General features: G+C 35.0%; 1 protein-coding gene across 1 annotated transcript; it reads left to right on the top strand.

Moving 5' to 3' along the window:
• LOC134271945 (serine-rich adhesin for platelets-like) lies at window positions 1-26,607 on the top strand (the record flags this gene model as incomplete). The annotated part of the gene is made up of 26 exons (XM_062754180.1): window positions 1-321; window positions 1,056-1,248; window positions 1,406-1,662; window positions 2,269-2,488; window positions 2,712-2,963; window positions 3,199-3,333; window positions 3,532-3,735; window positions 3,964-4,215; window positions 4,583-4,793; window positions 5,097-5,263; window positions 5,534-5,698; window positions 10,022-10,141; window positions 10,293-10,421; window positions 13,237-13,359; window positions 13,460-13,579; window positions 13,682-13,933; window positions 17,073-17,201; window positions 17,505-17,630; window positions 18,110-18,259; window positions 20,773-20,895; window positions 21,069-21,320; window positions 21,501-21,623; window positions 21,751-23,094; window positions 23,208-23,332; window positions 23,489-23,821; window positions 26,409-26,607. Coding segments are annotated over 26 exons (6,025 nt in total), but the record flags the coding sequence as incomplete, so codon positions are not given.
• Between the last annotated feature and the right edge of the window lie 908 nt (window positions 26,608-27,515).

Here is a 27,515-nt window from a genome sequence, read left to right as displayed (position 1 = left end):
ATTTATACAAATGGCTATATTACTCTTGATGGTGACTTCAACAGTGGAAGACCTCATCTGTTTTCAAATCCAAATGAAATACAACCAGACTCTATGGTAGCTCCTTTGTGGTCAGACATTGACATGACTAGAGATTCCAGAATCTGGTATCACTTCTACAATAAATTCACAGCTGACTCATCAGTTCTAAGCCAGGCCCAATCTCTGATTGTGGAGAACTACAGAGATTCAGTTACAGCCTCCAGTTTTGATCCTAACACAGCTTTAGTTGTCACCTGGGAAAATGTCCATCCAGCTCCTGTATCTTCATATTCCTCACAGGTAATAAAAAGCGTAATTTTTCCGCAGGGTGGTAATTCAGCTGGATCATAATTTTTGTTCAATGTACAGTAGGGCTGGGATGATACAACATTTTTTATATTGATACGTAATACGATATTTGATCCACAATACGATATGTATCACGATATGTTTAATTGCTTATAAAATCTTTTTTTGCAATGAAATAAACAAATTATTTCTTCGCAAATAAGAATAATTTATTTAAAAAAGTTCTTTATTTATTGTAAAAAAAATATTTGACTCAAGTGGTGTTAATTATTATTTATTTCATATCTTTATTTATATTTAGCTTATTTATTTTATGTATTAAACCACAAATGTTAAATAAACAAAGAAAAACAGAAGTAAGATTTTTTTGGACGATATTTCTTCACATGTATCGATATGCGTATCGTCCTCACAGATATCACAATATATCGATATCTCGATATATCGTCCCAGCCCTAATGTACAGGTGGAAAATTATACAATTTCTTGGACAGCCTTGAGGTATGCACGGCCTTGATATGTGTTTTAAATTCACTTCAAGTACACTTCAAAGTGCACTCCGTTGAAAAGTTCTTGTTCTCTACATGAATATATATTAAAAACATTTAATTTTCCTCTTGGAATTAATTCATACTGTAGTGAAAAACACTATAAAAAATTTATCCCAGTGTACTTGAAGTGCTAGAAGATCTGTTATGATTTTCAAAAAATACTTTTTTATACAGAATGCCAGTTTCCAGTTGCTGATAGCCAGTGATGGAGTGACCACTTACACAGCCTTCCTGTTTAAACAGATGGACTGGGTCCCTCCCAAACCTGCCCTCCTGGGCTACAAGTGTGGGTCAAATGACTTCTACAGCCACCCTGTTTCACTGACCAATCACATGCTACAGGAGGTCATAAATAACGGATATAACAGTAAGTGTGGTGTACTTTTGTTGAATGAAAATTGAGCTCTTTAATCCTCAAGAAATAAAAATAAATTGAAGACTTTACAGAATTATGCCACTGTGACAGGGAATTATATTAAATATTCATATTTGATGTCTTTAATAGTGTACTTTTCCTTTCATAGATGAAAGTAAACAAGGACTATGGATTTACAAATTGGACAGAATGAACAACTTCATAAACTTTGCTGAAAAATGCTACACTTGGATACAAAATTCTGGAAAACCGGGATTTTCGGCTATCAAATTGGCCAACACAAAATTAACCAAGTGTCCCTGTAGTGAAGACAGGATACAAAAAGATGGCCGCTTTGTCCAATACCTGAAACAGCCCAACTGTTATGTATTGGAGTTCTCACCATATAATATAACAGGGACGAGGGTAATGGGACTAATGCATATATTAGTATAATTTTATGGTGAACATGTCATGAGCTTTAGAAATATCTTTGCAAAACAAAATTTAGAATCAATATATTTGTAAATTTTTAAGTGACTGTTGTGCCAAATAAAGAAAATATATGAAGAACAATTGGGTTTTCATGCAACAAAAAGGCCTATCCAAACTTGCATGGATGTTTTGTGGCATTTAGGAATGCACATGCACTACAATCTTGCTTTGGATGCTACATGTGATCCATTATTATCTGGATGCTTTAACTTATTTTTTATGGAGCAGATTCATCTGATCTGGTATTATAAGCCCTATCCTGATCAAACTTGCATATTAGTTGCAACCAAGGATTCACTGTATTAGTATTAGACTTGTTTTAGATGGTGTATTTGATCTACAAATTACAGATGAGTGGTCAGGTCAATATATAATTTCCAACTACTTCTCCTACTGTTTGAATAATTTTTTCAAGACTTGGCACAAATTTTGAGATCTTGTCTTGGTATTGAAAGAATTTCATGGTCATACATAAATGCTTTGTTTGAATTTAAATCAAAATACACAGTATAATTGTTTTTCTTTTTGAAATTTCAGAAATGCTGTTACTCAACAAACTCAACCCATTCCAATTTGATCAGCAGTGGTAGAGAAGCTGGTTTTATTTACACTGAGCACCCTATACATAATGAAGCCGGGGCCAATCTGAAGGATGAAGAACCACACAACTACTGCTGTATACAGTCCAACCTCTGTAGTGAATTCCTCAAACTGAGAATTTCTGATACCTGTGAATTTTACACTCCACTCAGATCTGGTATGGATTGACTGCTACACTTGAATTAATTGATTCAGAGAAAGGACTATAAATGTGCAAAAACAGTTTATTTGCCTCCATAAATAGAATCTTAAAATGCACTTTGATTATTTAATAATCATAACTTTCCTACTGCTTTATGAGTTACCTGTACACTTCAAAGCAGTTTTAATTTATAGAGGCCTAATATCTTCTGAGTTTGATTGTTTTTTTCCTCCCCAAGGCTCCTCCTTTGGAGACCCCCATGTAAGAACACTGGATGGTCTGACCTATACATTTAATGGACTGGGAGAGTATGTGATGCTGACTATGGTAGAACCAGGGACAAACCTCACTCTACTGGAGATACAGACTCGTACAGCACAAGCTGTCAATGCTAACGGAACCAAGATAAACGCCACAGTCTTCCATGCGTTTGTTGTCAGGGAAAAGAATGGGGGAGAGGTTCAGGTAGAAGTCAACCTCGCAGAAACAGGTGAGGGGAGATTTTACATCAAGGGAAAATAACTCTACATGAGGAGATTTCTTTACTTGATGCATTTAAGTCTCAAACATACAATCTTGATGTGAGTTTTTTTTAGGGAGTTCATGCATTTTTGTAGGTTTGAATGTATTTCAACTAAACTTGTATTATTGGTTTAAAAAAATGATGAAAGTTTTCAGGCAGAAATTCATTTAATATATGTTTTATTTTCTTATCTTTTTTTCAGGCATTATTTTATATGCAGACAGAATAGATATCACCCCACAATTCTATGCCAGTGACACCTATACATATTACAGAGCTAATTCTATATTTATAACAAGAACAGGATCTAATGGAGTAAAGATTCTATTTCCATCAGGTACGTCAATTTTAATGAGAAAGTTTTTGCTGCTTGATTGGCTGACAAAATTCTATGATTCTTGTAGGAATATGGTCTGATCATATGTTTTGATTTCAAATGACCATGTTGAAATATTTAATATCAATTTTTTGTATTTCAGTAAATGAGCACTCGATCCTTGTGAATTTCAGAATGACTATTATTTTCACATTTTAGGTATAACTTTTGAAATGTCCCTGAATCTTGGAATGTTGGAGTTTACAACTGGTGTACCAGATTCATTGTCCTCGACGACAACAAACTCTGGCCTTCTGGGAAATGTGAACGGAGACATCAATGATGACCTGAAGACGCCTAACGGAACTCTTCTTCCCTCTAACTCAACAGAGAAAGAAATCTACCACAACTTTGGAGAACTCTGTAAGACCCTCACAGCTGTATTATTACTTTTTTTAAAAGAGCACATACATGTAATTTTCTAAGATTGTTCAAGTGCTGTATAAAATAAATCATTCTTTCAACAATGTCTTAGTCTGGACACCTTTCTCACCCTTTTCTGACAATATGCATGCAGTTTAGATGTAACTTAAAAGTTTCAATATTTTAAGTTAACAATTTTTTAGTGTCTGTGCATGATTTTAATTGCAGGGAGAGTTGAATGTGACAAGTCCCTGTTTGTCTACCAGCATGGCTTGACTTGTGCTTCCTACCAGCAGACAAACTTTACACCAATATTCATGGAGGACTTCACTCAGCAAGAAATAACGCGAGCTCAGGAGGAGTGTGGGGGACCCCAGAACTTCAACTGTATTTATGACTTCCTGGCCACGGAAAACCAGGCCATTGCTAATGTCACTAAAATAGCTTATCAGACGGCCCTACAGGAGGAGAGAAGTGCAGGTAGGAAATGAGCAAAATCTGCTTACGTCTGTATAAACATGAACATGTACAGTGGACAGCCAGATATCCGGACGTCAGATATCCGGATGCTTCAGTATCCGGACGATTTTTCATCGGAACGGAATTTTTTTAACATTATTTTGTCTTGTTTAACTGATGATTCAGATATCCGGATGCTTCACATATCCGGACAAATTGACTAGGAACCAAAGCGTCCGGATAAATGAGGCTCCACTGTAGATATATATGGCTTTTGACAATCAAATTTGCAGAGATTTAAATTTAAAATAAATTGTCATAAGGATCTGTTATAAGGATCAACAATGCATCAGAGATCTAAACTGTATTGCACCTTTCTTGTTTGCAGCCAACACAAGACCTGTCATAGATGGATTAGGTTCTATCTATACAGTGGTGGGTCAGAGCTTCACAATTACAGCCAATGCCTCAGATGTAGATGGAGACAATGTGACTATAGTCATGCTGAGTCCAGTAAATGTGACCTCCGCTACTCTCCCTGGGAATGTGTCCTTCTCCTACACCTATACACCACAAGACATGACTCCTTATGCTGTGGAGTAAGTTCATTCTGTGAAGTCTGCAGCCTATAAACTCTACATGATTTTTATGCCCTTGTCATTGAATGTCTGTATATTTGGACTTCTTCAGATTTGACTTGTTCAAAATTTAATTATTTTCTTCATGAATGTCTCCCACTTGGTCATATCATAATCATTGGTAAAAATTTAAAGATTTGGTACTAGTCTTGTTAATATTAAAGTTTCTGACCATTATCTAAAGTTGGTATCTTGCCATGAACTTTTATTTTGCTTATTTGATACATTTATGGATTTCAAAAATATATTATTTGTATATTACAGATTGTATGCCATTGATTCTTTGAATGGATTGTCCAGAGTATTGTATGAGCAGGTGTACCAGTGTTATAACTGTAGTAACCATGGTAACTGTAACAACTCCCTAGCAACCAGCACCAGTATCTCTTCATTCTTCATTGTATCATGTATTTGTGATCTGGGATGGACAGGTAAATAATGATATTAGATTAATCTAGACTAAAGTTTAAAAAAAGAGCATTTTCTTTAAAAAATCTGCACTGAACAACTTAACAAAGAAAACATAGAAAGGGGCAAATAATTTCAGGACACTGCAAATAAATATTTTTTTTTGAAATGGGAAAAGAAAAATATTTTTAACTTATAAAAAGCATGTACCTAAGAAAATATTGAAAATAAACAAGCCATTAGCTGACTTGGATATTTTAGGTAATTCCTGTGAAATATTTTGAATATTTTAGGTGATTCTTGTGAGATTGATATTGATGGTTGTGCTGGTTCCCCTTGTGATCCCCTAAGTAACTGTACAGACAATCCAGCAGCTGAGCACCAGTCAACAGGAAGGGCATTCAAGTGTGAAAACTGTCCCCAGGGATTCCAGATGACACAAACTTTTAAGTGTTTAGGTAGAAAGCAGTTTTACTTAGCATTTATTGAATTTTAAGGAACTGTAAATTGCAGAAATTATACATAAATATTTTATAAAGAGGTCATTTCTTCTTCGCAATAAAGATACATTTCTTATGACTTGAATATTTATCCCTTTCATAAATGACCTTAAGATATTGTAAACTGTGATTTCATCATTTGTCATTCAGTCTGGCTACAAAATTACTTACTGAACTTTTAATTTTATGTTGAATAGAAATAGGATGAGATACCTATTCCACAAATTAAATCCCATACCAAACCATTCTCACAATTTGCTCATGAGCAGCTCACGTGAGGACTAACCAGATTTCCTCACCTGAGTTGCTCATGTGAGTCTCATGTGCAATTAACATGCAAATTAGGTGAAATGCTCACGTGAGCAGGGTTCTGCACATTAGCATTTTTTGCTCACGTGCGGAATCATTTTGCTCACCTAGAATATTGCTCACATGAGACTCATGAGGCTCATGAGACTCATGTGCAACAATTAATTGCTCACTTGAACAAGCAACAATAGAACAAAATTCAGATTACAAACATTATATAATTATGTAATTTTAAAATGTGATTCATCAATTACATTTTAAATACTCTTGAGCAACATGTACATGTAAATACAGTGAACCCTCAGATATCCGGACGCCAGATATCCGGATGCTTCAGTATCTGGAGGATTTTTCATCGGAACGAAATTTTAAAATGTTATTTTGTCTTGTTTAACTGGTGATTCAGATATCCGGATGCTTCACATATCCGGACAAATTGACTGGGAACCAAAGCGTCCGGATAAATGAGGGTCCACTGTAGATGCATGCATAATTATGTTCAGTGAATTTCATTTTTTAAACTTAAAATGAAATGAAAACTTTAATTAAATTATTATAATTATGTACAGTACACATCAATTAAAGTATTATTATCCAATTAGTGAGTTCCATTTCCAGTAGATTAATATAGAACATCCAATGTAAATGTCCAGTCAACTTTTTTTGACTGCACTACATGTAGTACTAGATGGATTAAAGTTGTCTTAAAGTTGTCTTGGAGGCTAAGTAGATGTTTCTGCCTTTGCTGAATTTATGAGTGGCATGCAGTCATACTTGGGTGTAAAATAATAATCCAGTGGTCATAAGAATCATAATCAATTCATCCTGTTCCATTCTTTTTCCTTGCATTTCCTTTAAATGAGTGCCAACATCAGAACTCCGTCATGTATGCAAGCTCAGCTTGGGTCCGTGATTAATCTGCAGATCCTTCGATTCCAACTTTAATCTGCAAAAAATTTGAAGTTATACTTCGTATATTTTCAAGGTTCCGTTGGTCATGAAAAGGCCAGTCTATAGAAAAATCATATGCATCAATATTTAATTAGCAACTTAAATACCTGTAATTCATAGAATACCGCACTGAGACAGTAAATGTCAATTGTACACTCTGACCTAATCTTTTCTTACCATATTTATAGTTCTTAATTAAACTGTAATTCCTGATAACATTCTGCATTAAATATATCAAAATTAAATGCACTGATAATTAACACACAAACATATCATTTTTTTTTAATTAGTAATATCTGAAATGAGAGGGGGGGATAATAAATTTCAGAGCACTTACCCTATTCTCAGATCAGCAAATTAATCTTTGAAATTTTCCTACATTGTGGCTGCACCATGGTATATCTAATTGATCTTTAATCAGCCCATGGACATACTGGATACATTTGTAACTTTTAAAGGCTGGCATCTAGTTCAATATGGTGATGACATGTATTTCCAAAAGCATATTTCAGTTCTTCACTGTATTAATCCATATATCAGATACTTTCAATGTCCCTCACAAACATTTTGCATTGAAATTTTGAACTGGTCTGAGAAGGAGCACAAATCCTGACTGGCTCTCCTCATTGGATACTGCCCCACTTTAAGTAACAGTGGGGGACACAACAGGTTGTTTAGGTAGAGGAAAGCATTTTCAAATTGATGGGAATATGAAGATTAGAAGCTCAATAAATTAAGATATTCCTGCCTGGTCCCCAATCATTTGTGATGCTATCATCAGGAAGTGTTAATGCTTAACACATGGTCAATTTGTAATAAAGGCTTGGGAAAGCTTGGACCACATAGAGTGTCAAAGTATTGTATTTCCTTACGTGAGGCTCACGTGAGGAATTGAGACTTGTAATTCTCTGGTTTTGGTTCTACTTGTAATACTGAATTTTGACTATATATGTCCAATTTCCTCACCTCTTGCTCACTTGAGAAAACTGAACTTATACCCCATTCATACGACATGATTTGCATACCTCAGTATATTTTACTCATATGTAAATTTACTCACATGTGCAATTTTTGTCGTATGAACTGATTTGCTCACATGTAAATTCTGCACAGTTGAGTAAATTTACACCTGGTCAGGACTAGGTGCAAATTAACTTTTGCATACATGTTGTCGCAAATTATTAGTTCTTGTGTGTAAATTTTGTCGTATGAACACGCAGCAAATTTACTTATGTATGTATTTTGTTTTGTTTATTGCACAAATCTCCATTTTAAGTGTTGTTTCGGTTGTTTATGCATTGTTGGGTGTATAATATCAGTCTGTTAGCATGGCGGCTAGAAAGCAAAACATAAAAAACTGGATTTTTATGGTCATCTTTGCTGTACTTCAACGACAGCTGAAAGTAATTCGAGTTTTGAAAAGGGTACTGCTTTAAAGGATACGCCGGGTTGTTCTAGCATAGTTCTTTCCACAAATGGCTTTTTCAACTTTGAAAACAAGAATCCACACTGTCTATATCTCCAGTGTCCTCCGAGATAAATTTGAATTTGCAAAAACCTGCACATCTTGCACCCTTTCTGGCAAGCCTATGTTTACGCCTCTAAATTAAAAAGATATAGCTGTGGTCCCGCAAGCATGTGCCCTGTAGGATTAATAAGTAGTCCCCTTACAATTCAAGTAGTCCTCATGGGAATGCTCCGGGGCTGTGAAAGGAATAGGCATTACATCAATCGCACGGGCCCCGGGCCATTACAGATTGACTTTCTTCTACCTTTCTTTGTTTTTAAACCAAGGCAAGCTACTGACATATAAATTAATGCTACAGGAATTTCAACAACCCTGTTGAAAATAACATTTATAAGCATTCTTGATCCTTGGCAACCGGTCCCACGATGAATTTTTAGGGGGTTCGTGTTTATTTCCTAGTCATATTATTTGTTTCGTTTGATTTTTTTTTGTAAATTGATTGTCCATTTCATTCTCCTGGAAAATACATATACTAAGTAATATTCAAGCAGATACATAATAATGACCTCGCAAACTTGATGTACTGTAGATTTCCAAACACCAAAAAGATTTCCAGTCATACTTTATTCTGCTGAAGACACCATTCAGTACATGGTAACAGCCATCTTTTCTTAACACCCAACGGCTCTTCTATAGACTTTAGGACCGAAACCAAGGCATTTTCAAATTTTAAACAATGATTTCAATTAATTTTCCTTTTTTCCCCCCTTTTTTTTCATGTATAAATTTTTCCTAAAAGTTATTAAGTTTGCTTTTTTCCATATCAAAAAATAAGTAGATCGGATTTCCCCTTCTTTCTTTGAGGAACATTCAAAAGTTAATTTTTATACCCAAATAGTAAAAAATAACATTTTTTTTTCTATACAAATCCACAATTCTGAATTCTGAATCTGTGTTCTCTTTATTTTATATGAAAATATAAGGATTTACTTACAGTACATAAATCTCGTCTGAACGCATCGCAAATTAACTTTTACTTACGTGTGTATATTTACTCATATGTAAATTTGCACACATAAGCAAATTTTCGCCGTATGAATGGGGTATTAGAAAAATCACTACCAATGCTATATCTTATAAATAAGGCTGTTCTTAGGTGAGCAAATTGAATAGACTTTTGCTCATGAGCATTGAGGTGAGCATAATTTTGCACATGTGCATTTTGGTTAGTATTGTCCTGCCTAGCAAAGACTAACAATCTGCACATGAGCAAAATCCAATTCTACCTAATTTGCATACAATTCTTACTTGATTCTCATGTGAGTCTCATGAGCTGCTCATGAGCATTTGTTAGAATGTTTGGTACGGGATACTTAAACATTTTTCCCCAAACTGGAAAACTTAATTGATGCCAAAGAAAATTAAACCACAACTTAATACATCAACTTGAAGTATGAAAATTCCACACATAATATTTACATAAATCAAAAGTTGATTCAAAAGTTAAGAGAGCTGAACTTAGAATTGCTAATTTGATTTGGAAATTTTTACAGATATTGATGAATGCTCCAACAGTTCTGTGAATGGCTGTGAACAGATCTGTACAAACACAGAGGGAAGTTACTCCTGCTCATGTCATCAAGGATACAGATCAGCAGGGACGTTATGTCTAGGTAAATACAAGAATTTATGTAAATTGAATACTAGACAATTTCAAATAAACATAATGTAATTCATGCACTAAAATCTGCGTGCATTAAATATACTTGTTCATAATGAGTTTACAAATTAAGTCTTTTAAATAATTGTATTTGTTTTTTTCAGACATAGATGAGTGTACAGAAGGAACCAGTCAATGTCAACAACTCTGTGTGAACGCTGTAGGTTATTATAATTGTTCCTGTGTTGACGGCTATTCTCTCCAACCAGACGGACTCTCTTGCGTTATACAAAGTAAGTCTCCTGTGTTATATGAAGTAAGTGTCCTGTGTTATACAAAGTAAGTCTCCTGTGTTACACAAAGTAAGTCTCCTGTGTTATACAAAGTAAGTCTCCTGTGTTGTACAAAGTAAGTCTCCTGTGTTATATGAAGTAAGTGTCCTGTGTTACACAAAGTAAGTCTCCTGTGTTATATGAAGTAATTCTCCTGTGTTGTACAAAGTAAGTCTCCTGTGCTATACAAAGAAAGTCTTCTGTGTTACACTAAGAAAGTCTTCTGTGTTATACAAAGTAAGTCTCCTGTGTTATATGAAGTAAGTCTACTGTGTTATACAAAGTAAGTCTCCTGTGTTATATGAAGTAAGTGTCCTGTGTTATATGAAGTAAGTGTACTGTGTTATATAAAGTAAGTCTCCTGTGTTATACAAAGTAAGTCTACCGTGTTATATGAAGTAAGTGTCCTGTGTTATATAAAGTAAGTCTCCAGTGTTATACAAAGTAAGTCTCCTGTGTTATATGAAGTAAGTCTACTGTGTTATACAAAGTAAGTGTCCTGTGTTATACAAAGTAAGTGTCCTGTGTTATATGAAGTAAGTCTCCTGTGTTATACAAAGTAAGTCTACTGTGTTATACAAAGTAAGTGTCCTGTGTTATACAAAGTAAGTGTCCTGTGTTATACAAAGTAAGTCTACTGTGTTATACAAAGTAAGTCTCCTGTGTTAGTATGAAGTAAGTCTACTGTGTTATACAAAGTAAGTCTCCTGTGTTATATGAAGTAAGTGTCCTGTGTTATACAAAGTTAGTCTACTGTGTTACACAAAGTAAGTCTACTGTGTTATACAAAGTAAGTCGACTGTGTTATACAAAGTAAGTCTAGTGTGTTACACAAAGTAAGTCTTGACTGTGTTAATCAAAGTAATTCTCCTGTGTTATACAGAGTTGTGGAAAACTTTTTCAGATAGCCAGTCATTTGGACTGGCAAGAAAACAAAATAAGCCGGTCCGAAGTGATTTTTGTCGGTCCGAAATAGTAAGTCGCAAAATAAAAATAAAAAAAACGTATTATTTATTTATTTTATAACACATCTATTTAATAAATCATGTTAATAATAATACAAAATTCAGTTTCCATTTCCATGTCCTCTTCCGTTTTCTTTTAAATTTGCATTTATAACATTACTAGATACCACTGCTTTTTGGCAGGTGACAATGCTAATTCAGCATCGTGAACGTAATGTTTAAAAACATTTATGCATTTTGGAATTATATTAACCTAGAAAATGGGACTAAAAATTGCAAAATTTCCTTGCATCAATAATAAAGATATCAACATGATCGGTGAAAAAACGAAAATCAGAGACTGTCGGAAGTACTAGATTTAATGTTTTTCCCACCTGTACATGAATTCTTTCAGTTGAAATTTTTCATATTTAGCTCGTCTTCATCTTTTTCTTTAATATGTTTTCAACCTAATTTTGCCCTCGTTGTAAATTTAATATGTCGCAAGAACCATGCTGGTTTCGCTTTCATTTACAGCCTCGATCTCATTTAAAGAAAAGGTATTACGCAATCGCATATAAGGTATGATAATTAAGATGGGAAAACACAGATGATAAATGGACAAACAAAACAAAACTTTAACCAAAAAAGGGGTCGGTGATGTGGACCGACATTAATGGCATTTTTACCAGTCATGAGAATTTGTTGCCTGCATGACCGGCAATTTTCCACAACTCTGGTGTTATACAAAGTAAGTCTCCTGTATTATACAAAGTAAGTCTCCTGTATTATACAAAGTAAGTCTCCTGTGTTATGTGTTATACAAAGTAAATCTCCTGTGTTATACAAAGTAAGTCTCCTGTGTTATACAAAGTAAGTCTCCTGTATTATACAAAGTAAGTCTCCTGTATTATACAAAGTAAGTCTCCTGTGTTATGTGTTATACAAAGTAAATCTCCTGTGTTATACAAAGCAAGTCTCCTGTGTTATACAGAGTAAGTCTACTGTGTTATACAAAGCAAGTCTCCTGTGTTATACAGAGCAAGCAAGTCTCCTGTGTTATACAGAGTAAGTCTCCTGTGTTATACAGAGTAAGTGTCCTGTGTTATACAAAGTAAGTCTACTGTGTTATACAAAGTAAGTCTACTGTGTTATACAAAGTAAGTGTCCTGTGTTATACAGAGCAAGTCTCCTGTGTTACGCAAAGTAAGTCTCCTGTGTTATACAGAGTAAGTCTCCTGTGTTATACAAAGCAAGTCTCCTGTGTTATACAGAGTAAGTCTCCTGTGTTAAACAAACTATCCTGTGTTATACAAAGTAATTACATTTCCTTTAAAATACAAAGAAACTATTCCGTCAATCTCAAGTAATTAAAAATTGATTTTTAAAGCAATAAGAGCTGCAACTTTGATGTTGGAATTTTGTGTTGCAAAATTGTAAATAACTATTTCAATGACAGAAAAAAATAATGTTAATAGACTTCTGTTCTCATATTCGTGATGGAAGAAACTATTTATAAGCTTCAACTGAGACAAAATTACATTATTGTCGCCCTGTACAATAATGATTTCTTATACAAAACTGTAGATTGAATTCTATATAGAAGTCTTTCTTCTATTTTATTTTAGTCTAATTGATCATAAAGGTTTAAGTTATATACAGATGTATCATAATAACACATTTTAACAGCAAAATAAAATTTTCAAAAATACAGCTCGTATTGCTTTAATATTGGAGACTGTTGGGAGCTAAGAAGTGACTGAAATGAAAAATTCTTTGTAGTATTTTTAAATGGAAGATGTTCATGAACAAGATTTCCTTTTATATTGCAGGTCCACAAGTCTCCTGTAACAGTTTGAACTGTAGTCAAGGATGTTCTGTCAACAGCTCGGGTTCTCCATATTGCTTCTGTAACCAAGGTTACAGCCTGCTGCCAGATGGAGAGAACTGTACTGGTGAGTGAAATTTCAAGGAAGGAAAAAATTATCAGTTTTCACTGATTCTGTGGATACAATGTGAAGTTTTAAATATACATATAAATTTATTTTGCAATAGATGTGAATGAATGTGAGAATAGTGGCACCTGTCCCCAAGTGTGTACAAACACTGATGGTGGTTTTACGTGCAGTTGTTTGGTTGGTTACAAACTTCAGAATGACCAGATTTCTTGCACAGGTACAACCTTCTTTTATGTCAAACTGTTTGAATTCTGCTAAAGTGAGTTCAATTCACAGTACTATATGCCTTTAAAACATGTTGATGAATGATTCTTTGAAGGTTGTGATTCCCTGCATTGGGGTTACAATTGCAACAGATCATGTGACTGTTCCCAGAATGCTTTGCATTGTGACAGTGTAAGAGGATGTGTTTGTAAGACTGGTTGGACAGGAACCCTGTGTGACACTAACATCAATGAATGTGTGGATCCAAGTTTGTGTTCAGCTACAGAGGTGTGTGTGGACAATCTAGGGTCCTACAGCTGTCAGTGTGTCAGTGGATACCAGAGAAATGCTTCACAAATCTGTCAGAGTAAGAAATAAGATTTTATTAGCTCTTCTGAGCCAAAGGCTCAAAGAGCTAATGCTATGGCCATTTGTGCGGTGTGCGTAAACTTTTTAGAATATGGGCCATAACTCAAGAACCCCTCGGCCAATCGATACCAAATTTGTCACGGTATCCTTGGCCCAAGGGCTACCATTTATACTAAATTAAGGGTTGGGACCCTTAAACAAGGGGAGATAATCAGGAAAACAAAACTAAAAGTACTGGTTGCTAAAAAATCTTCTTCTCCATAACCACCAGGCAGATTTTCACCAAACTTACATACAAGGATCAGGATATGTCGAAGATTAAAATTTGCACGGGGAATTACCCTGGGGCAAAGGGCGTGGTCTCAAGGTCACTTCAAAGTTGACCTAAATTTACAATTAATAAAAATGTGTATATTTTGCTTACTATAAGGACTAGGATCATCAAATCTTGTTAGTTGATGCATCTTACGACTTCACATCATGTTAACTCAAAAGTAGGTCACGATGACCTACTTTTTAAATTTTGTGGGGATTTGTTTTCAAATTGATTTGAAGGCATATTTTGGACACTTTAAGGCCTATGATCATCAAACTTTGTCAGTTGATGCATCTTGGGTCCTCGAACAATGTCAACTTAAAATTAGGTCACCTGACCTACTTTTTGAACTTTATGACTTATCTTTTTAAAAACATAAAATCCCATTATTTCAGACACTGGGAGGTTTAGAATCATCAAATCTTGTACTTTGATGCATATTGGGAGCTTGAAACATATTTATGAAAAAGTAGGTCACTGTGACCTACTTTTTGAATTTTGCCAACATTTGTTTCAAATTGTTTAAAACGCATATTCTGATTGCCTTCAGACCTAGGATCATCAAACTTGGTCAGTAGATGCATCTTGGGTCTTTGAAAAATGTCGACCAAAATGTAGGTCACAATGACCTACTTTCGACATTTTATGGCTATATTTAAGTATCTTAGGTATTTATTGGCTTAGAATCATCAAACTTTGTGAGTCCATGCATATTTGGTTTTCGGAGAGTGATGACCAAAAAGGAGTTCACGGTGACCTACTTTTGACATTTTATGGCTTTATTTAAGTATCTCAGGTACTTATAGGCTTAGAATCATCAAACTTTGTGAGTTGATGCATCTTGGGTTTTCGGAGAGTGACGACCAAAAAGTAGGTCATGGTGACCTACTTTTGACATTTTGTGGCTATAATTAAGTATCTCTGGTACTTATTGACCTAAAATCATCAAACTTTGTCAATTGATGTATCTTGGGTTTTCGGAGATTGTCGACCAAAAAGTAGGTCACAGTAGGGGTGGGACGATACACAGATCTTGCGATACGATATGTATCTCGATATATTGGCACGATACGATACGTATCTCGATATTTTGATAAATTATAAAACTATTTTTAAAAAATTAATATTTTATTTCATGTCCTGTCATTAAATCAACATGATATATTGTAAAACTTAATTCAAAAGAATTAGTATTTTATTTCATTTTTTTGCCTTGACATTAAATCAACAAATTATTCTATATCAAATCATGTGTGCTTTGAAATTAATACTTGAAGTTCATCAATATCATTCACTAAAACTTTACAAAAACAATAATACATGTACATATTATTATTACCAAATTACTTTTAAGAAGTTGTTTACAAATAGTTGTGTAGTTCATCAGAGAACACTGACTAAAATTCATTTAAAAACATCACATTTACATTTTTATTAATTGCTGAAAGTCTGTAGCAAAGCTGAATTATAATAATATCAAATGCTCTGGAAACCATGTTTTCTGTGTATAGCACGCATTACATACTGAACTTTTCTTGTCCAATCTTCTGAGGCTGCTTAAAAGTGAAAACATTTTACCCCTAAACAACAACTTATTAGTTCTAAAGTCTGTTTTCAATAATCAACATCGTCTTTTCGCTTCGCTCAAGCTGCCATTTTCCAAGGACATGTACTTTCATTTTCAATTTTGGATAGGTCGTTCGTGTATCGTTTCGTACCGATATTTGAATGCTTGTATCGTAAAACGTATCTTAGAGGAAAATATCGATATGTATCGGTATATCTTCCCACCCCTAGGTCACAGTGACCTACTTTTGACATTTTTATGGCTATATTTAAGTATCCCAGGCACTTATTGGCTAAGAATCATCAAACTTTGTCAGTTGAGGCATCTTGGGTTTTCGGAGAATGTCGAATAAAAAGTAGGTCACGGTGACCTACTTTTGAATATCTCAGGTATGTATTAGCTTAGAATCATCAAACTTTGTCACTTTAGGCACCTTGGATTTTCGGAGAACGTTGACCAAAAAGTAGGTCACTGTGACCTACTTTTGACATTTTATGGCTATATTTAATTATATCTGGTACTTATTGGCTTGGAATCATCAAACTTTGTCAGTTGAGGCATCTTAGGGTTTCATTGAATGTCCAACAAGAAGTAGGTCACTGTGACCTACTTTTGAATATCTCAGGTACTTATTGGCTTAGAATCATCAAATTTTGTCAGTTTAGGCATCTTGGGTTTTTGGATAACGTCGACCAAAAAGTAGGTCACCATGACCTACTTTTGACATCTGATGGCTATATTCAATTGTCTCTGGTACTAATTGGCTTAGAATCGTCAAACTTTGTCAGTTGATGCATCTTGGGTTTTCAGAGAATGTTGACCAAAAAGTAGGTCATGGTGACCTACTTTTGAATATCTCAGGTACTTATTTAATTAGAATCATCAGTCCTTGTCAATTAATGTATCTTGAGTCCTCAGAAAATTTCAATCAAAAGGTAGGTCACTGTGACCCACTTATGGTATTTTATAATTATATTATAATATCTTCAGTCTTAACTGGCTAAATATTATCAGACTTTGTAAGTTGATGCATTTTGGGTCTTATGATACTAATAGAGTTGGAGGCTTCTAATAGAAGTGATAGATTGTACAATTTAACAGAAGAGCGATTCAAGGCCCTTGGGCCTCTTGTTTGCTTGCCTTTTGTCCTCTTCTTTATATGGAAGAAGCTGCTTAATAAATTATTTAGTACACATTTCTCATGTATGTAGCAGTTTGTTTGAGTCAAACTTGAATCTGATCCTTTTGCTGTAGATGTGGATGAGTGTAGCTCAGCCCTCCATAACTGTACCTCCACAGAGAACTGTCAAGACATACCAGGCTCATTCCTCTGTCCCTGTCAAGTGGGCTTCCAGAGAAACTCCACCTCAGGAGATTGTGAAGGTAGACATAGAGGTTTTGTTCTGATAATGACATGCCCTGATACTGAAAATCTATGTACAGAGTGTAAAGCTGTTGTTTTTCATTTACTGTATGTCAGTACGTTTTGATTTTTGTCATTGTTTTGAACTGTACAAGACAAAGACTTTACTTTGCCTTGCATAACATTTTTGATTTTAGATCAATGTCATAATTTGAAATCTGCCATAACAGATTGCATCGATATCTGGTTTTGTTTAAGAAATGAGTCTTTGTGCAATAAATATGCTGTTATATTTTACATTTGTGAGTTGTATTGATTTCCAGATATTGATGAGTGTAGAGGAGGGACAGATTCCTGTAACCAGAATTGTCAAAACACTGTAGGGAGCTATTATTGTACCTGTTATATTGGATATCAGCTACAGGACGACAGGAGAACTTGTGTTCAAGGTAATATGATATCTGATATCTTAATATAATATCTGTTCTATTGAATATCAGCTACAGGACGACAGGAAAACTTGTGTTAAATGTATGTATGATATCAGATGTCACTTGTTATATTGGATATATCAGTTACAGGACAACAACAGAACTTGTGTTAAATGTAAATTTGATATCTGTTATCTCAATAAAATACTTGTTACATTAAATATCAGCTTCAATGTGATATGATAACTTATGTGAAATATAAATATGATTTCAGACAGCATAATTTGAGTATGGATATACTTTCCTCCCAAACATGCCTCTACTTGCACATATTGATGATGATTCAGGCCTTCAGTTATTTTACAGAAACTTAATTCAAATTAAATCTGTGTATTTGGAATTGATATGCATCATGTTCTTCTGGGCAGGTTTTTCATGTAACCCAGCTGTACATTTAATTATGAAATTGAGCCTTCTTGTTTTTGTTTTATTTGTAGCCCAAAATCCCTGCCTTGGTGCCAGCGTGGATGGAACTTGTGACACGACTCATGGAGGATGTACTGTTAACTCCTCCAATGTAGCCTATTGTTTCTGTGACCATGGATACGACCTCCAGGTCAACGCTTCAGGATTCTCACTCTGTCAAAGTAAGATATATCAGTTACAAAGCAATTTTTTGATATTTTGATTGATTGTTATAATATCATTTGAATATTGTGCTAAATCTATTTCCTGGATTGGCTGTGATATCTGTTAAATGTAGATATCTGCTGATGTTGTAGATATTTGTTGATGGTGTTGATGCTTTGACTGATATTTATTAGCTCTTCTGAGCCAAAGGCTCAAAGAGCTAATGCTATGGCCATTTGTGCAGTGTGCATAAACTTTTTAGAATATGGGCCATAACTCAAGAACCCCTTGGCCAATCAGTACCAAGTTTGTCACAGGGTATCCTTGGCCCAAGGGCTACCATTTATACTAAAATAAGGGTTGGGACCCTTAACAAGGGGAGATAATCAGGAAAACAAAACCAAAAATACTGGTTGCTAAAAAATCTTCTTCTCCATATCCACCAGGCAGATTTTCACCAAACTTACAAACAAGGATCAGGATATGTCGAAGATTAAAATTTGCATGGGAAATTACCCTGGGGCAAAGGGTGTGGTCTCAAGGTCACTTCAAAGTTGACCTAAATTTACAATTAATAAAAACGTGTATATTTTGCTTACTATAAGGACTAGGATCATCAATTCTTGTAAGTTGATGCATCTTACAACTTCACATCATGTTAACTCAAAAGTAGGTCAGGGTGACCTACTTTTTAAATTTTGTGGGGATTTGTTTTCAAATTGATTTGAAGGCATATTTTGGACACTTTAAGGCCTATGATCATCAAACTTTGTCAATTGATGCATCTTGGGTCCTCGAACAATGTCAACTTAAAAGTAGGTCACAGTGACCTACTTTTTGAACTTTATGACTTGTCCTTTTAAAAACATTAAATCCCATTATTTCAGACACTGGGAGGTTTAGAATCATCAAATCTTGTACTTTGATGCATCTTGGGATCTTAAAGCATGTTTATGAAAAAGTAGGTCACTGTGACCTACTTTTTGAATTTTGCCAACATTTGTTTTCAAATTGTTTAAAATGCATATTTTGATTACCTTCAGACCTACGATCATCAAACTTGGTCAGTAGATGCATCTTGGGTCTTTAAAAAATGTCGACCAAAATGTAGGTCACGATGACCTACTTTTGACATTTTATGGCTATATTTAAGTATCTTAGGTATTTATTGGCTTAGAATCATCAAACTTTGTGAGTCCATGCATATTTGGTTTTCGGAGAGTGACGACCTAAAAGTAGGTCACGGTGACCTACTTTTGACATTTTATGGCTTTATTTAAGTATCTCCGGTACTTATTGGCTTAGAATCATCAAACTTTGTGAGTCAATGCATCTTGGGTTTTCGGAGAGTGACGACCAAAAAGTAGGTCATGGTGACCTACTTTTGACATTTTGTGACTATAATTAAGTATCTCTGGTACTTATTGACCTAAAATCATCAAACTTTGTCAGTTGATGCATCTTGGGTTTTCGGAGAACGTCGACCAAAAAGTAGGTCACAGTGACCTACTTTTGACATTTTATGGCTATATTTAAGTATCTCAGGCACTTTATTGGCTAAGAATCATCAAATTTGTCAGTTGAGGCATCTTGGGTTTTCGGAGAATGTCGACCAAAAAATAGGTCACAGTGACCTACTTTTGAATATACGTATAAGCTTAGAATCATCAAACTTTGTCAGTTTAGGCACCCTGGGTTTTCGGAGAATGTCGACCAAAAAGTAGGTCACTGTGACCTACTTTTGACATTTTATGGCTATATTTAATTATATCTGGTACTTATTGGCTTGGAATTATCAAACTTTGTCAGTTGAGGCATCGTAGGGTTTCATTGAATGTCCAACAAGAAGTAGGTCACGGTGACCTAATTTTGAATATCTCAGGTACTTATTGGCTTAGAATCATCAAATTTTGTCAATTTAGGCATTATGGGTTTTTTAATAATGTCGACCAAAAAGTAGGTCACCGTGACCTACTTTTGACACTTGATGGCTATATTTAATTATCTCTGGTACTAATTGGCTTAGAATCGTCAAACTTTGTCAGATGATGCATCTTGGATTTTCAGAGAATGTTGACCAAAAAGTAGGTCATGGTGACCTACTTTTGAATATCTCAGGTACTTATTTAGTTAGAATCATCAGTCTTTGTCAAAATTAATGTATCTTGAGTCCTCAGAAAATTTCAATCAAAAGGTAGGTCACTGTGACCTACTTATGGTATTTTATAATTATATTATAATATCTTCAGTCTTAACTGGCTAAATATTATCAAACTTTGTAAGTTGATGCATTTTGGGTCTTATGATTCTAATAGAGTTGGAGGCTTCTAATAGAAGTGATAGATTGTACAATTTATCAGAAGAGCGATTCAAGGACCTTGGGCCTATTGTTGATCATGACATCGATATCTTTTGTTGTAAATATCAATGTTGAAGTTATAGATATCTGTTGATGTTGTAGATACCAATGTTAATGTTGTCGATATCTAGAGAAATCTGTTGATGTTATAGATACTTAATATTGTTGTAGATATCAATGAGTGTATAACCAACATCTCTGGCTGTTCCCACATCTGTAATGATGTCAGTGGTACCTTCTACTGTACTTGTCGTGATGGCTACAAACTGACAACAGATCAAAAAACTTGTGAAAGTAAGCAATTTACTATAGAAATGTGTAACTTTGAAGTTCTGTTTTTTTTTCTACTCATATTTTTGTAGAGATTTATTACATTCACTATTTACTTATTCTGAATATTTATAAGTATGCAAACATGTAATGCTGTCAGATGTGTCAATGCTAATAAAATCTTGTTTTTCCCTCAGGTTGCAGTGTCACCAACACCTGGGGATCTAACTGTACCACCCCCTGTAACTGTGGGGTGGGGGCCTCCTCATGTGACCCCCTGATTGGCTGTCGCTGTCTGCCAGGGTGGACAGGAGCCCTGTGTGAACTTAACATCAATGAATGTCTGAGCACCCCGTGTAATGTAACCCAAACATGTGTAGATACTGAAGGCTCCTACATATGTCAATGTGATTCAGGATTTCAGAGTAACCAAAATGGGGGATGTCAAGGTAAGATGATTTGTGTACATGAACTTACATGTATGTTTGTAGGTGACTTACGTACTTTGAAAAAAAACCCATTAATGTACAGAAGAAAAGGTTCGTTTGTGTACAGTAAAAGAGGGGGTTGTTTTCTTTTTCAAGTTGTCAATGTTTTCTTGAATAAGTTTGTCTAAATCATATTTGTAGATGTTGATGAATGCAGCAACGGCCAAGCTAGATGTCATCAATTGTGTACAAATACAGTAGGAAGCTACAACTGTTCTTGTAGACCTGGATTTGAGCTGAAGTCAGATGGCATCTCATGTCAAGGTTTTAAAATGATGCTTTAAATTTATTGTTTTGAAAGCCATAAAAATAATTAAAACCAGCTGACTGGAATCTTCAGTTGAAATGTGTTGAATTTATTTTACAACTGTTTTATTTGATTTATTCACAGATGTAAATGAGTGTTCGACTAACAACCACAACTGTAGCCAGGCCTGTAGTAACACAGAAGGGAGCTACTTCTGTTATTGTAACCTGGCTAGTGATGGCAGGACCTGTAATCTTATTGTGACTACAACAGTGAGTGTAAGTACAACCCAGCAGTCTGTAGAAACTATCACAACTCAACAGCCTACAACTACTACTACAACTCAACAGCCTACAACTACCACGACTCAGCAGCCTAAAACTACCACAACAACTCAACAGCCTACAACTACTACTACAACTCAACAGCCAACTACAACCACCACAACTCAGCAGCCTACAACTACCACCACAACTCAACAGCCTACAACTACTACTACAACTCAGCAGCCTACAACTACCACGACTCAGCAGCCTACAACTACCACAACAACTCAACAGCCTACAACTACTACTACAACTCAACAGCCAACTACAACCACCACAACTCAACAGCCAACAACCACTACAACTCAGCAGCCTACCAGTACAACTCAGCAGCCTACCACTACAACTCAGCAGCCTACCACTACCACTACAACTCAACAGCCAACAACCACTACAACTCAGCAGCCTACCACTACAACTCAACAGCCTACCACTACCACTACAACTCAGCAGCCTACAACAACCACTACAACTCAACAACCTACAACAACCGCTACAACTCAACAGCCTACAACTACCACTACAACTCAAAAGCCTACAACAACCACTACAGCTCAACAGCCTACAACTACCACTACAACTCAACAGCCAACAACAACCACTACAACTCAACAGCCAACAACAACCACTACAACTCAACAGCCAACAACTACCACTACAACTCAGCAGCCTACAACTACCACTACAACTCAGCAGCATACAACAACCACTGCAACTCAACAGCCTACAACTACCACAACAACTCAACAACCTACAACTACCACTACAACTCAGCAGCCTACAACTACCACTACAACTCAACAGCCAACAACCACTTCAACTCAACAGCCTACAACAACCACTACAGCTCAACAGCATACAACAACCACCACAACTCAGCAGCCTACAACAACCACCACAACTCAACAGCCTACAACAACCACCACAACTCAACAGCCTACAACTACCACTACAACTCAACAGCCAACAACTACCACTACAACTCAACAGCCAACAACTACCACTACAACTCAACAGCCTACAACTACCACTACAACTCAACAGCCTACAACTACTACTTCCTCTACAAGGAGATCTACAACTATGACAGTTTTAACACAAAGTTTGACCCTCACTACCACAACTATAGCACCAACCTCAACTCAGCCATATACAGACACAAGTGAGTTGAATTATAATCCATTGAAAAGGCACAAATATCTTTTAATAAACCCATTTTCAATTTAAACTAGGGTATTATTTATAAAATTACTCATCCTTGTGTATTATTTACAGTATTGCTACCTTATGGATCAGTGTATGGTGACTCTTTAGCCAATACAGGAGATGATGCTTTACAAGCAGTAGTGTTTAACCCAATAGGATTCATGTGTGGATGTTCAATCAGCAAACAGATATATGTAAGTCAAATTGTATCTTGCTGTCAAAACAGATTGAAGAATAATGTAGATGATATCAAAATTATCAGTTAAAAAAATGTAAACCTGAGTAATATAATGCAGAAGAAATTATACCTATAAAGTATACATTCATAAGTACTTTCAACTAATTTCCAGATTTATTCCAATGGCTATGTTTCTGTCGGTGAGAGATTTGATGATGAGAGACCAGTGCTTCTGTCTGATACCTCAGGATCCATTGTAAACAATAAGGTCCTGGCCCCTCTCTGGACAGACATTGACCTGACCAGTGTCTCTCATATCTGGTATCAGCTCTATCACAAGTTTGGAGACACAGATGTTACTAATGTTCTTACAAGGGCTAGGGATCTAGTTGTCAGCAATATAAAAGATGCAGAAGAAGTGACTTCATCATTTGATCCTAACTCGGCTCTGATTGTCACCTGGGAGAATGTAATGCCCTCTCCAAGCTCCATGTATACAACAAAGGTGTGGTATAAGTTAGCTTTGATTGTATAATAAGTATATTATAATTACATTTCCTGTCCATAACTTTAAGACAGAGCAGTGCTCCAAGTCGCACTTACTTTTAGAGCGCTGAATGGCGACCTAAAAAATTTTTTGGTTGCCATTTCAGAATTTCTGGTCGCCATAAACAAATTTTTCACTCGCCATGATGAAAACATGTGAATAACACAATTAAAACAAGGAACTAACATTCACATGTGTTATGTTTTATTAAATCAAAGATTATTGATTACTGTGACTAGAAATCTTTTGCTAGTTGAAGGATATATTTTTATTAAATACAACCACCCTTTATATAGTACACAGAAGAATACAAGGAATCTGATCCTAGAATTAAAGTTTAATCAAAAGAAAATTAAACTTTGACAGTTGTTGAGACAGGACTTTGCCAATTGTTTATCATGTTTACCTGTTTACTTACTACTACATATCTTACCCCTAACACAGTCATTATCAATGCCGCCCAAACAATTAATTGTTATATGCAAGCCATTGACCAAATGCTTTAGTAACAAGGTCAGAGAAACTCTAGAAAGTTTACAACGTTTGGATGCCATTCTCTCGGAGACGTTACGTATATCCGTTTCTGGTTCTATCAAACTTTACTATTACAGCATGCTGTCATAACATTAGGCGACCATAATTTGATTTTTAGTTTTACGGATTTTTTTTCAAGAAAGGTCAAGTCGGAGGACGAAAAAAAAAAAAAAAAAAAGACAAAAATCATTCTAGCAACGACCTTTTTCACATATAAAAAGTCACACATTTCACTGTAGTATAAAACAAAACAATAAACAACTTACAAGATATGTTTTTTTAATATTAATACACATTACTTGTATAAATGTTGTTATTTATAAAAATGACAACTTTTAATTCAAACATTGTTTAATATGAGTACCATTTAATATTTGAAATTATATAAATTTAATTATGTTCTTCACTGTATAGTTTGCACATTCATTTGAATGTCATTTGAATAATATTCAGGGTAAATATCGAAGTTTAACTTGGCAATTAAAAGATTTAATAATATTCTGCAGACGGTCTGAGTTTCCGGCTTTTAACTGATTGATGAATGGATTTTTCTCATTATAAGGAGCAAGAGAACTGTTTCCTGGATTTAATAAAGATCTGAAATTGAAGGAATTGGAAGTACCTGTTAGCCAAACTTAAAACTTTAAACATTTTTAAAAATTACATGCGTAATCTATTGAGAATGAATTAGATGGATTCTTAGATCCTGCATTCTTTTTTTCACTCTTAGTACATATGATATCAAAGCATTATTGTAGTCCTGTTCCAATTTGCTAATATTATATTTTGAAATTCAGAAACTTTATTACCCTGTTTAGCTACTTAAATTCAAAGAAGTCTTCTACAGGTACTGTCAAGTTGCTCTGCAGTTTCAAGGGCTTTTATATACTGGTGTTGATGTAGGATTTGCTAAGTCACTGAATCTCATAATACGCAGTGTTCCCTCTGCAGACTCTTTATTAGTTACCATGTACTTGCTTTCATTTCCTCTTTAAATTATTAATAAAGTACTATAGTTTATGTCTTTCCTGGTCACCGTATTATTTATGGAGGAATTGTTTTGTTTTAGGCGCATATAAACTTGTTTGCAGCAAAGTATCAAAAAAATTCATATCGTTATTTACCGCCCTTTTTTGCAAAATTTCCACATCTGGTATCTCTGTCTTTGATAAAAAACACTTTTTATGAGGATAATGAGCAATTAGAACTGCAATTACATCTGGTAGCACAGTTGACACCTTGATTATTACCTGTTATCAGTGGCAATAAGCAGATTAGCTACCGGTAAACACTGCATGACAGCCATTTTTGTTTTGACTTGTCGGTATTTTACAAATCGAAGAAGGTAAAAAATCCGGATATTTTCGAAATCGGTAGAAACAGCAATTAAAAAAATAGAGAGAGACATGCGATGGGGAGGTTTCAGAATTGGTAGACTCTCGATAAAATCAAAGTTGACAGCTCACCTTCTTCTACCATTCTGCACATGTGTTTTTTTTTTACGTTTCTGACTGATTTGCTTTTATAAAACACAGGTTTGACACGAGCGGATTGAAAAATTCCGATTTTATTTTTTTTTTGAAATGCAAATTTTAAGAGTCGGCGGATCCGTAAAACTAAAAATCAAATTATGGTCGCCTTACATGATCTAAGTCCATATGACGCTTTGTAAAATTTGTAAAAGTATATACATGTATCTTCAAACTTTGTCTTGATAGAGAATCTTGAAAATGTAAATCTCGATCCTGATCATAAAAAGATGAACGTTGCCAGCCCAAATTTTCTCAGTCGCGAAAATACGACTTAGTTTTAAAATCTAGTTGCAAAACCAATTTTTTGGTCACAAATGCGACCATTTTAGTTGCGACTTGGAGCACTGCAGAGACAGAAAAAAGCCTTCAATAATTTGATTTTGCCAGTATTAATTTGATAAATCATATACATTATAACTAGCTATAGACACCTAACTGCTATTGTGTTATCTACACTTAATCAAGTATTCCTATTTCAGAATGCCACATTCCAGTTGGTTGTTGTCAGTGATGGTGTTGCTACCTATGCCTCCTTCTTATTCCACTCTGTTAACTGGGACACCACCAAGCCAGCAGTGATGGGGTACCGGTGTGGGGACACCGTATCTGATACCTACACCCACCCCGCCTCCTTCTCCAGGCAGATCTACCCAACAGTCATAGAACAGGGATACAACAGTAAGGCCATACAATTTCTAATATAGTTCTTCGGATTCGCCGCTTCTATTTATTACAAATGCAAATTATAATATTAAAAAAAAAATTGTCCGCACGCGCGTCCAAAAAAAATCCGACTACAAATTTTTTCTTGACTTTTTACACCAAACACACAAGACTTTGAAACTTGACAGATGCGCGGGATTTATAGTGAGAATTGAAACAGTTTGTGAAGTTTTGCACGATGCCTGTTTAACTGTTCATATGTACCAGGGGTGTGCAATTAGCATCCCCTGACGCCTGGTACTACCTTTTTGGGGGGTCGAGCTAGTGGTTTTCTACAAGGAGGTAGCCCGTCGGGCTAGTAAAAAATATAACTACACACGCACTATACATGAAACACAACCAGTATTTTCACTCGTTTTTGGCCATAAAATCACCAACCAGTTAAAATTTTCCAAACAAAATGTTCCTACTGTCAATAAATCTCCATAATCTTATCCGTTTTGCAGAACTACCTGACTTATTTACTTCCAAAAATGATCTTTTTTTTCCAAATCCGAATTTCCTCTATTCCTCCGTTTATGGTAAATACATGCAGCTATATCTTTAAATTACTTACAATCACTCAATGAATTAAAAGATAAGTGTTTTGTGACTCACATAAAATATATTTCTTTTTTTTATTGAATGATTTAAGATGAAAACAAAATTTAATTTCATTCTAAATGAGCTAGTGCAATGATCAGAAAAAGGGAAGATAATTTATTGTAGTTCATTTTAATTTTATTTCATAATAATTTAAACATGACTGAATTTGATATTGAGAATTAAACTTTGACTTTAAAAAGAATGACTTCAGTATTCTTTTATCAGCAATTAATTTCTTTTTCAACATTAGTTTTATTTCAATTTTTGCCCCTATATTT

This window comes from Saccostrea cucullata, unplaced genomic scaffold (assembly GCF_032062105.1).
Source record: "Saccostrea cucullata isolate Sc308-1 unplaced genomic scaffold, CSIRO_AGI_Scuc_v1 ctg8815, whole genome shotgun sequence".
Lineage (NCBI taxonomy): Eukaryota > Metazoa > Mollusca > Bivalvia > Ostreida > Ostreidae > Saccostrea > Saccostrea cuccullata.
Note: the sequence above shows the minus strand (reverse complement) of the source record. Positions and strands in the feature narration are given on the sequence as shown.